The following is an 11650-nucleotide window of genomic DNA, read 5'->3' on the forward strand; positions in this document are numbered from 1 at the left end:
CAGCCAATCTTTGTTTTCAGTGTAGAATCGAGCATTTCTAATTGTAAGAATTGAAAAAAAAAGATGAGCAAGTTGAACCAAGATTAAAATTAATCTATATTGATAGAAATGGGCAATAATTCTTCGATTATTGGGAGATTTGAAGTCAGCTCTTCCTCTATTAGGAAGTTCAAGGAGAAGATTTAATGAGAAAGTCTTTTATGTACAATACAGTTACATGATAATTTTTAAGCAACATTTTTAAAGAAAAATCGTAAAGAAACAAATTAATATAGAAGATAATGTAGAACGAATTCGTTTTTTCTCGAGAGATGCCAGAAACCGCGTAACAACGATGGTTGGATTTCGTTCTACCGGGTGACGCGTTTTATTCGCACTACCTGACGGTGTCGTTTTGTTTGCATGTGCTGTGCCGCGAAGATGAACGTGAGGGTGACGACGATGGACGCGGAGCTGGAATTCGCGATCCAGCAGACGACCACCGGGAAGCAGCTGTTCGACCAGGTCGTCAAGACGATTGGGTTGCGCGAGGTGTGGTTCTTCGGTCTTCAGTACACCGACACTAAGGGCGATCTTACCTGGATCAAGCTCTACAAGAAGGTAGGATAATACTTACGTATTCGTCCCGTAACGCTTCCTGCTTACTCGATGCCCTGCAGCCGGATTTAATCTTCCTGTCTCGTAATTTATCTGACACCTAACTGGAAATTCCAAAGAACGAGGTATTTCTGCAATCTGCAGAAAAATAACTTTGTGGTATAAGTAATTATAAAGATGTCAGTTATGCAAGTTTTATGAGCAGCGTTAATGTACACACACATACATAGCTGAATAAACTATTTTATTGTTGCTATAAAACTTGTATAATTGTCACTTTTATTGTTGCCGTCACTGCAAGTCTGTTCCCTTTCAAAGAGTATTCTGAACTGATGCAATAAGTTGAAGTAAAACAATAATAATTTGTTTTACTCCAACTTATTGCACCAGATACGCACTTTAAATATCGGTATGAATTTATCATCATGCGGAATTTATACAGTTCTCACTGTTGGAGTTAATACTAATATCACTTGATGTGAATTTAACATCATGGGTTTTAAATCCATGATATTCATATAAACAGTAGAGATTTATAAATCCACGTTACGTTGGTGTTAATATTAACACGAACACGATGAGAATTATATATTTATATACCGATATTTTTTAGAGTGCTTAGTTCAGAACATTCTTCGAAAAAAAAGAACAGATTTCATATCTTTTTATCTGAATGTAGACTTTGTATCGAAGTTAATAACGTGCGATAAATTTTACGGTTAAACTTAGTATTAACAGTATCAATATGAAAGTTTATGTTACTGTAATTTAATTTACGACAAAGTTAAACGAACGGCATTCTCAAAATTATATATTACCTTTAATTTTCATGAATCACGTTTTGCGTTTACTCAAACGCGAACGATAATTTACATAACAAGGATCATCATTGGTCTTCGGCGTTACGCGAATAATTTTTGAAGCGATTTCAAACTCAGGACGAGGATTAAAACCGGTCGAGAGGTTCCGTGCTAGCTTCGTTGGCGGTTCGAAGGTGTTCGCTGTACGTGAAATTCCATCGTGATCAATTTTCGGTGTTGATGGCAGTGAAAACTGAACCCCGTGGTAACGGCTGTTCCATCATCGTTGCGTGACACGTGAGATTCACCAGCGCGTATCGACGCGTACATTGTCAGGAATGAAAGAAAGTGGAAATGCTCAAAGTTATCAAGCGACACCTGATCGTCATAGAATAACGTCTGCTTTGTAAAATTGTAGTCCTGCATTATGGAAGTATTTCGAGGTATATAATTGTATCGCAACCCTCTTCAGAGTGATGGTAGGTCTGTTGGACTCACTCAATTAAATCTCTTTGTCAAAAATGTCAAACAATCCATCAAAAATGTCAAACAATTCAATTTTTTTGTTACATCTGCAAAGAAATTATATGAAAAATCGAGTCTCATTGTCAGTGAAATGAATTTCACATACCATGTATATGATGTAGCTTATAATGTAGTGAATAAAAGATGTCACAAGACTCAAGAATAAATAAATAATAAGAATCTTTTTTTTATTCTGAGTCATTTAGATTCCTTGAAAAATTAATTAGTGCTTTTTCATTAACATAAATTAAATGAGTCCTACAGATCCACCGTTAGTACATGGAGAGAATCTTTTTAAAATTTACCCTGAAAATATGGTAGTTGTGGTACAATACAATATTTTAAAGATTTTTACCATACACTTCAGTAAAATTAATCAAACTTATTTTATACTTTATTGTAGTTTTATTAATGAATGAGAGAGATTTACATTAAAATTCTTCGAAGTACAATGTTGTACTTTCAGGGTAAACTCTAAGAAAAAATTCCCTTCGTGTAGTTGTGTACAGATTTTGATCACCTTCGGAGGGTTAAAAACGTAGATGTAGTTGGAATAGAGAGAGTTAAAACGTAACGAGTAAACGAATAATTATTCGCTTGGACTACATTGCGTGTAAGCTAGTAATTTTTTACATCTTTTATTTCCTTACCGACTTATAATCGCATTGATAATTATCGATAATTTGAAGAAATTGTTCAACTGTGAAAAAAGTACACAGGAAGAAATTAGCGTGTATCTTGTTGAAAGTTCTGCGAAGTAAGAAAGAAAGTATAGTTCGCAAATAATAATTACCGCAAAAATACGTTCGTGACGCATTTTAGGATTCCTATCGTTTTGATTTGTCACTAGGAAGTATTCCTGATCGAGAATTAATTGATCCTTTTGTAGTCAATTTATATATATTAGATTATCAATCTCACGTATAATTTGCGTGTCTTCGCAGTCGACTGTGCATCAGATTTACGCTTACGCGCACGTAAAGTGTATGGAATTAATGCACGAAGTAGCAAGTAATTGCCGACTTCCTAAGGAATTGCAAGCAGTCAGGTATCCCGAGGTCGATGTTGTACGCAGAGGTCCTAAATAGCGACTGTTCGTGAAGTACGCCGATTCACACGAAACCTGTTCTTAGACGTGGCAGTCGAGAGACTTTCTAGGATTATATTCCCTTAACTTATTTTCTAATTACGTACATCGTCACATTGCATTTCGTCAGGATCGTTAATGTCTCCCAGGACTGTCAATGCTTAATCCGCACGTTTAATTCAACACCTTTCTTAAATTCTCGATTCATTATTCTTCTTTTATTTCTTACCTTTGTCATACTTTTTTAATTTATTCCCAGTTTCTCTCTAATTTATGTATCTTTTTTCGATGAAGATTTTTCGTTCATTCAGTATAACATCATGCACGGTCGATAGGATTGGTTTTTGTCCCGCCGTTTGTGCAGGCAATGAAAGAGCTCTCTTGGTTTCTTAGATCTTACTTCGTCGGTGACAAATGTTGATGTCATCGTCTTTCAAGTGCGAGACACGTGTTCAATGTCTTTGCGGTTCTTTTTCTGATCACGATGCAGAAGCGCGGTTTGTCTGATTATCCTTGTTCTTCAAAGACGTCATAGAAGTTTGCAAACTTTCCCTATTTCTGACAGAAATTACCGATTAACGAATCGCCAATATTTCCGCGAAAATTTATTTTTAAAAACTAATGTTTTATTTTTTTTAGACCTCTAAATATTTGGAGAAAGATAAATTCCAGATTAGTTTTCATTCTGTAAATTCGAGGAACAAATTACTGGATTTATTTTTTCTACATTTTATTTTATATTAAATTTTATTTTATATCTATATACATGGAAAGAACGATTTTGCTGAAGTACCTAAAAATTAGTTAGGTACATAATTGAAAATCTTTTTGTAGGACTAAAATAATAATTATGTAGGATGCTTTTTTTTTTAAACTGGTTACTAGAACGTCAAAACTTCTTGCAGCTTTGCTTATCATATTTGAGTTTTCTAACTATTTTTATGATCCAACAAAATTAATTTCAGATTTGTGTCTACCTAAATTTTTACTTCAGTAAAGTTGTTCTTTATATATTAAATTTGTGATTAGACATTAAGATTATTTGATGTATGTTAAACTCCGGCAATTTTTCCAGAATCATATTGTTAGAAGATATGCGTGTGAATCGGCCACTAAAAAAATGCATCAAATTTTAATAAATATTTGTTTCAATAGTACTAACTAAACATTTATATCTAGTAAATAAAAAATAATATTAAATTGGTTTTTGTATCAAATAAATATATGTATTTAGTTAGTACTATTCGAACAAATGTTTATCAAAACTTAGTACATTTTTTTCAGTGCAGATATGCGTATAATCTGAAGGATTAATATCCGTTGAGTGACTGTGCTACCTTTAGTTTTGTTCGGTCAACTCCAATTTTCGAATCCATGTACAGTTACTCATAGATCAAGAAGACATTTAATCAGCTTTCACCGGCTGGTGTTAATGCCGGAGACGACGCTCCTTCACCTTGACACGTTCGCCACTTGTTCCTCGTCTTGTCGGTCATCTTTTTTTTTTTTAGTGGTTTTCTCATCGGCAAGAACTGCCTTCAGATTTCTCGTCATTCTACCTTAGTCGAGCACCATCCCTGCGCATAGACTTTCAAACCTGCCTCCAACAGGAAAACGGGGAAAACCGACGTAACAGGTGCTCGCCAGGTGAAAATGGCGGTGGCTGGAATACAGGCACGTGTTTGTATGAGTGCCAGACAGGCCACTGAAAAGCAGCTGGCGTGACAATAACGTCCGTTCCCACGTGGTCTCATTTTAGTAGTCGCGTCTGTTTCGTGAAATTATTCCACGGTTCATCTTCAGTTTCATTTAAATGTCATGTCATACATGACATTTAAATGAAATTGACTTTAGTTAGGATTAATTATGCGATAAAAATTATCCCGTAAATCTTGTAATCTTTATGTAATAATTTTCAGGCATTTCTTTGATATTTATATTTATTCCTGTCTTTATAAATATGCAACAGCAATCCTGCTTTAGTAGAAGCTAGATTTCTAGATTTATTGCAGTAAATTACGCAGAAACAAATCAAGTTGTCAAAGTTGTTCCATTTGTTACTTTTTATACTGAAACGAGTGTGGAGAAACGAAGTCACCTCGAATTCTCTACAGAATTTGTCGCTTTTGTGAATCACGATAGGCTATTTACGCAACATCGTTGTTCGTACGTTGAACTTTAAAGTATACTTAGATATGCGTCGATGGTAACACACTTCCATGCGATAAATAAAACATTAGAGCTAGATTCCAACGTAGGTGAATAGCTGCTGGAAAAACAAAGATGGGAAAGGATATATAGGTTAATGTGTTAAGACACGAGGGAGATATTCTCAATCGTTTTAATGTGGCTTGTACTTAAAGTCAGACAGCACTTTGTTGATTTCGCTCTGTGATAAGTTTTAGTATTTGAAAAACCAGTATTCGTAATCCATTCTTATTACAAGAGTCTTAAGTATTGTTTTAAGAATGGATTTGTGATTATATGACATTAAGACTATACTTAAGATAGTCTTAAATATAAGAACTGACTATGAATATCGGTTTTAGATGGTTAAAAATTTACATTTAAATGGAATTACAATCTTTGTATACAATCAGATATTCGAGACGTCTATTTAGGCGTAATTTTTGCCATAAATATTAACAGATCATTTTTTTCTTCTCACACTTCTGTTAGGAGTTATTTTAATATTAAAAATATTCAGGGATCGCTAAGAGAAAAACTTTTTATAGGATCAAGATGTTATTTCAGAGACTTGCCGCGATTCTTTTTAATATTTTTAATCTGATTTACGAAAGACATCAATTTAGCATCAACGCAGATTAGATAATAAAATTATGTTATCTGTTATTACAGATAGCCGCGACTATTGTGTAATAATACATTAATTAATACATGACTCATATTGTACCGACGTAGTTTATTATACGTATCGTTGCATAGTAGATAGATGTAGAAATTTGCTTCGTTTAGCTCCGGCTCGTATTCCCGTAAGAGCCAGCTGGTATCGAACGTATGTTCATTAAACTTTTTCTTAATGACAACACGATTGCATGCAGCCGGAAAGCGCAATAGCAAGGGTGGTGAAGAAAGAGGTGAAAAAGAAAGTTCGAAAGCTGCGAGGTTACTCGGACTCTGACACGGATGACGACGAGTTCGACGACGGCCTGGTAAGAGCCTGAAAGGATATGATCCTTTCGCATGTACCGAGACTTACATTGACAGGAGGAATCGCTGGAGACCATAATCGAGAGATGATAGTCGAAACGGTGATCAGTCATACAGGAGTAACATTTTTTTGACATTTTTGTGTGTAACTGATGTCCATTTCTACTTTCTAATGTAGATTAATTTTAATTTCGGTTTAACTTTTTTTTTAGTAAGAATCAGAAAAAGATGAAGTTAAATCAATTAATCTACGCTGATGGAAGTAGATGTAGGACGAAAGTTTAAGAAATAGATTAAACTATTTTTTTTTAATTATTTTTTATTTATTTATTATTGGTTTATTATTTTTTAGTTATTAATGTTTTCTTTATTATTCTTCATTTTTTGTTACTACAAAAAAGAAAGAATGTATGTGATTACACATAAAAATGTGATTTCTGATAAAATAGGATAAATATTTAGAAAATTTGAAAAATAAGAGTTTTTAATATATTTAAAACTAATGAAAAGATTTCGCAAGAAGAGTCTTGAGAGATTGATAAATCAATTACAGAAGAAAGGCTTGCACAGGTTCAATCATGTGCAGAGGTGTACAATTCATCTTTATGCAGGGATATATAAGATGTTCCAAGCCTGGCGAGGCTACCTTTCACCTGTGGATACTTGGCGCAATTTGGAATCGGCTTTTTCCTCGGTGAAAATGTCGAGATAGGTTATTCATCGCGGTCTTTCAACTTTCGACATTGAATATCTTTATAACCAATTCTCATAAATCTAATAAATTGGATAATTCTGCTGGATTAAAATCCATTCAATTGAAATCTAATAAATAAACTTATATCTGCGTGCGTTTCTATTTTTAGAATTTCAAGAAAAATTCTTTGACCGCAATCTCTCTTTTAAGAAAAATTTACTATAAATTCAAGAAATCTGTGAAGTGACACGCAATGGATCTAGAATGCCGGACGATCCGTGAAATAGATTCTCCATCGCGTGGAATTCTCATCTTGGAGGGAAAAAGATAACATTCGCAAACGAGTCAACCGTTTCACAAGACTTGCTAGACGTGCAGAGAGCCAAGAAAAAAAAATAAAAACGAGGATGATGTGGCGCAGTCTTCGTAGAAACGGACCGCTTATCGCACCGTGGTTGCGATAAAAGAGAGAAATGGGGGAAAGAGATAAATGCGGAGGACCACCCACCCTCGCGTGCGTTGGCATTGTCTGAGATACGCGTGTCGCTTATTAAACGATTCAATCAAGCGTGTTACGTCAGTTATACGTATGAAAATACCGTCTGATGAGTCACGCGATGAAGAGTCGCCTAAGGAATTTCTCCGCGGGAAAGCACGGAGGAGCTTCATTATTAATCGTTTATAATCGAGGAAATAAAAAGGCTAAAGCATTGATGATCAGAAATGTTAAAGCATCGATCAGATCTTCCTTTTTTCTCGCAAAAATTAACTGGCAAAAAGCGACACTGTTGATATTTGTTGTGTATAACGTATCTTTGAAAGTCTATAATATTTTTTGTATTAAATTATTTTTTTCGAAGATTTTACTGGAGCAGGATTGCCACAAAAACTGGAAATCAGGGAATAGTCAGGTAATTTTGTAAAATTTTCTGGAAAATTAAAATTCTTGGCTTTGGAGAAGTTTAATAGTACTTCACATCCACACAGTTGGAATACCATCAACTTAACAGTTAAATCCAAAGTATCAGCAATACTAATTAGTAATTTACATTAAATTATTCCCGCAACAAAATATTTGATGGTTTTGAAATCAGGACGAAAATACAAAAAAAAATTTTTTTTTAAATATTCATCAGGGAAAATCATGAAATTTTATCTATTGTAGAAATTAGAGAAAAGTGATAAAATTTTAGGATGAAGAATTTGTGATAATCTTGTCAAGTGAAACATCGCCTTGTCGTCTCGTTTTAAAAGTATCTTATTCAGCTTTCTTCTTTGTGACTTATATTAGCTTTCTCGCACAAAGTTATATCTTAAGGAAATTTCTGTGTTGCTCTAATTTGTTGTAAGCGGAATCGTTGATTATTCCGTGTACGGCTTTTCTCTTACGCCCTTTAATGGTGCGTCACTTTCTCTCAATTACGATTCATATTAACCCTTTAATAAAGGTCGACTCTCGCGTGAATTGCGAGTGCTTGCCGAGTGCGATACACTTGTTGAGATTACATCGTGTGCGTTTTCCATCATGCTCAATCAATTTTTTTCTAACGCTAAAGTACTTACCGTGAATTATTTAAAAAAAAATACATGCATATCTCATATGTCAGTGCTGCTCTGAACTATTAGAAAAAAAAGTGTAAAATATTTTCCTCAAGATTAAAAATTGCAGAAATAAGTCCAAGAAATATATTCCTTAATTATTAGTTATTAAAGGAAAAAAGTTAATAAAACGCTATATTTTTGCTTAATGAGTTTATTATTAAATCATTACTAATTTTTTCAGGAAATAAATTTCCTGAAAATTACATGAGTAAGCATCACTTTTTCAGTTTACAGATTGATTCATAAAAGTCGTGATTAACGATGTAACATCGCCGTATGTATAACGTTGTTAATACGATAGGAAATGGCAACTTTATCGGTTTCCAAGATATGGGCGTCAATGAAGTTGGAATGGTTGACATAGCTGAAATTCCGCGATAATAAGTAATTTATGACGTACAGCTAATGCTTGCAATCATTCTTGGGAGCGTGCTTTTTACAATTAACGCGTGCGATGAATTTATCGCTAATTAATTCGTAATTCGTTGTGGTAACCGTGAAGCACGACGCGTCGTGATATTTTTCATAGACGCGGATTTAACACTGCAATAAATCCTGCGGAACATAGAAAAGTAAACAGTTGATAAGTCAATTCCACTTCGTTGTCAAAATTTAAATGGTAATATATATTAGCATATGGCATAAGAAATAAATTAGTATTATAGATACAAGTCGAGAGTAAGCTTTAATTTTTTTAAACTACTGAAAAATTTAGTATCCTTATTATTTTAATTAATGAGTTGAGTAAAAATGTATATCATTTTTCTTTCTGCAATAAAATAAATACAAAAATGTAAAAACTTAAAAATATAAAAACTTAATAAAAAAAAATAATAAAAAAACTTTATGGAGAAATTCGGTGGAAACAGTATTCTTTGATTCTCTTTGTTTCTTTTATTAAACCGTGCTGTAGCATTGCAATATCTCGTTTTATTGACGCGTCAGTGTGTCAGATTATAATGCCTGTAAAGGCGTCGCGTAAAACTCGTCTCGAAGTAGGCGACGGACGCATCGTTTCAAGGACTCCGTGGAACTGGGCTACATCCTGCGGGGATGCTTAATCATCGTGCTTGATCTCCGCGAACAGGTGAACATTGTGAGTTGAAAGCTCCTCACGGACTGTGGTGGACTGTTATGTAACGTAGCAGGATCTCTAACAATCGACACATTCTCGTTTTCCTCGTGTCATTCCGACCTGTTCACCACCGCGTCTCTCTCTCTCTCTCTTTCTAGCTCTCTTTCATACCATATTTCCGTTATCGCACGAATGCTGTAAATGGCCACGTTGAGCCACGCATGCAAACCTAGATTGCATCGCATCGAATGAGAACAAGTGAAGAACAAGACTATAGGAAGTCAAATCCGATGATCAATCCGTTATTTCAAATTCAAATTGCGCTGCGATTTCAATCGCGATCTTTAGAATATTAATATTCATGATATTAATATTTCGGGAAAATATATATTTTCTTATATATTTTTATAGTATAGAACTTTATCAGGCAGGCTTCTTCGATTCTTTTAGTTAGAAAATTTAAAGAATTAAAATTGGAAAAACTGTGAAACACTTTTATTTAATGATGGACTTCTTCAATATTTAACATGATATCTCCTTTAATCAAATTTTAAGAATATAAATATAAGTAAAAAGAACTGTTTTCTTTTTATTTTTAATAGGCTTAGGTTTATTTCAACAGAGAAATTTGATTGAAATTTTAAATAAAAGCGAATAATTTAAATTAAGTTTCAAAATTAAAAATGTTTCTAATCTTGCTTAATATTGATAATTAATTAGGCAAATCAAATATTTAAGCAATCAAGTGATATTTAAATGATGTGATGCAAAAAATTTGTTGGACATCATCGAATAATCGTCTCAATATCATGATTTATCAATACTTTATTTATCGATGATCACATGATGAGATTTAACTGGCAGCTCAGTTATTTTTGGTATTTAGCAGATTTAGAAGACGTCATCCCATCAGAAACGAATATTATTTTCAAGACTGACGACAGGAATAACTAGCGATTTGCATGAATTTGTGATGAATTTTTGTATTTCCGATATACACGGATAAAATATTTTAACGGTAAATTTAAACGAAGAGATTGAATTACGATTTAGTTACAATGACCGATAATCAAGCGTTACAAATTTTGTCACTACAAAACTAACAAAAATTATTTTCCAGCCTGTCAGTTGGAACTTTTTTTCCAATTGTCAGCTTTTTATATTTTTCAAGCATAAAGAAGAATAATAAACATGAATTATTGTTTATGTCATAAGACGTTGCATTATATAGAATTAATATTTGGACGTAGGGCGACACTTTCTTTGTCTGCCTCTGAGTTAAATTCTTTCTCGTGTCCACGACATTCCTTAAAATTAGTGTCATTATAAGTCACGTCACAGGTGGCATCTGGTTACCATAATCTAACATATCTCGAATGCTGACACGATAATTTCAAGGATGCGTTCGTGGCCGAGATACGCAGAATGGTTTTTAATACCGCAATACTTTAACATCACCGTATTTTTATTCTTTGAACGCATGCCAACCGCAATACTAACAACTGGAAGCGTGGACTTCCGTTCTTGTCTAGGGTAAGTTGCAAACAATTTGATTATCGTGTGCCCAAGTTATACTGCATGCCGAGAAGTGATGCACGTTTGACGACACGAGACATCTTTCTTGAAATATCTAATGTTGAATCTGAGAATTGTGTTTATAGTATTCCTTATTTCTATAAGAAACTAAAGTATTACTTAAGACGATCTTGAAATAAGACATTCTTATTTTAAGATTCTCTTAAGTAATACTTTAATGCCGGTAATTAGCGTCTTAAGGTATTATTTAAGACAATCTTGAAATAAGAATCGACTACCCTGTTAAATCTATAGTGTCAAATTTAATCTAACGTGAGTCGCCACTGCTCTTAAATATATCGTTATTTTTTATCAAAACGATAGTTAAATTTGACACTGTATAGTGTCAAATAATAACCATTGTTTTAGTATAAAATAACGATATGATTGAGTAGGAGCAGTGGCGACTCATGTTAAGTTAAATTTGACACTATAAATTTAACAGTGTATGAATAATGGCCTAAGATGCTAATACAGCTCTCTGATTGGTTCATGACATCTTAAGACCGTACACTGAAAAAAAA

The 11650-nt window shown here is 33.6% G+C and overlaps 1 protein-coding gene across 2 annotated transcripts in view; it reads left to right on the plus strand.

Annotated features, from left to right (window-relative positions):
• The window catches only part of Moe (moesin), a 39005-nt gene that overhangs the window by 16630 nt on the left and 10725 nt on the right, over positions 1-11650 (plus strand). For both annotated transcript variants that reach the window (XM_018461713.1, XM_018461712.1), the window contains one exon: positions 421-600. In XM_018461713.1, coding sequence (XP_018317215.1) covers positions 421-600 — 180 coding nt within the window. The remainder of the gene's footprint in view (positions 1-420; positions 601-11650) is intronic.

This window comes from Mycetomoellerius zeteki, unplaced genomic scaffold (assembly GCF_001594055.1).
Source record: "Mycetomoellerius zeteki isolate Tzet28-1 unplaced genomic scaffold, Tzet1.0 scaffold126, whole genome shotgun sequence".
NCBI lineage: Eukaryota > Metazoa > Arthropoda > Insecta > Hymenoptera > Formicidae > Mycetomoellerius > Mycetomoellerius zeteki.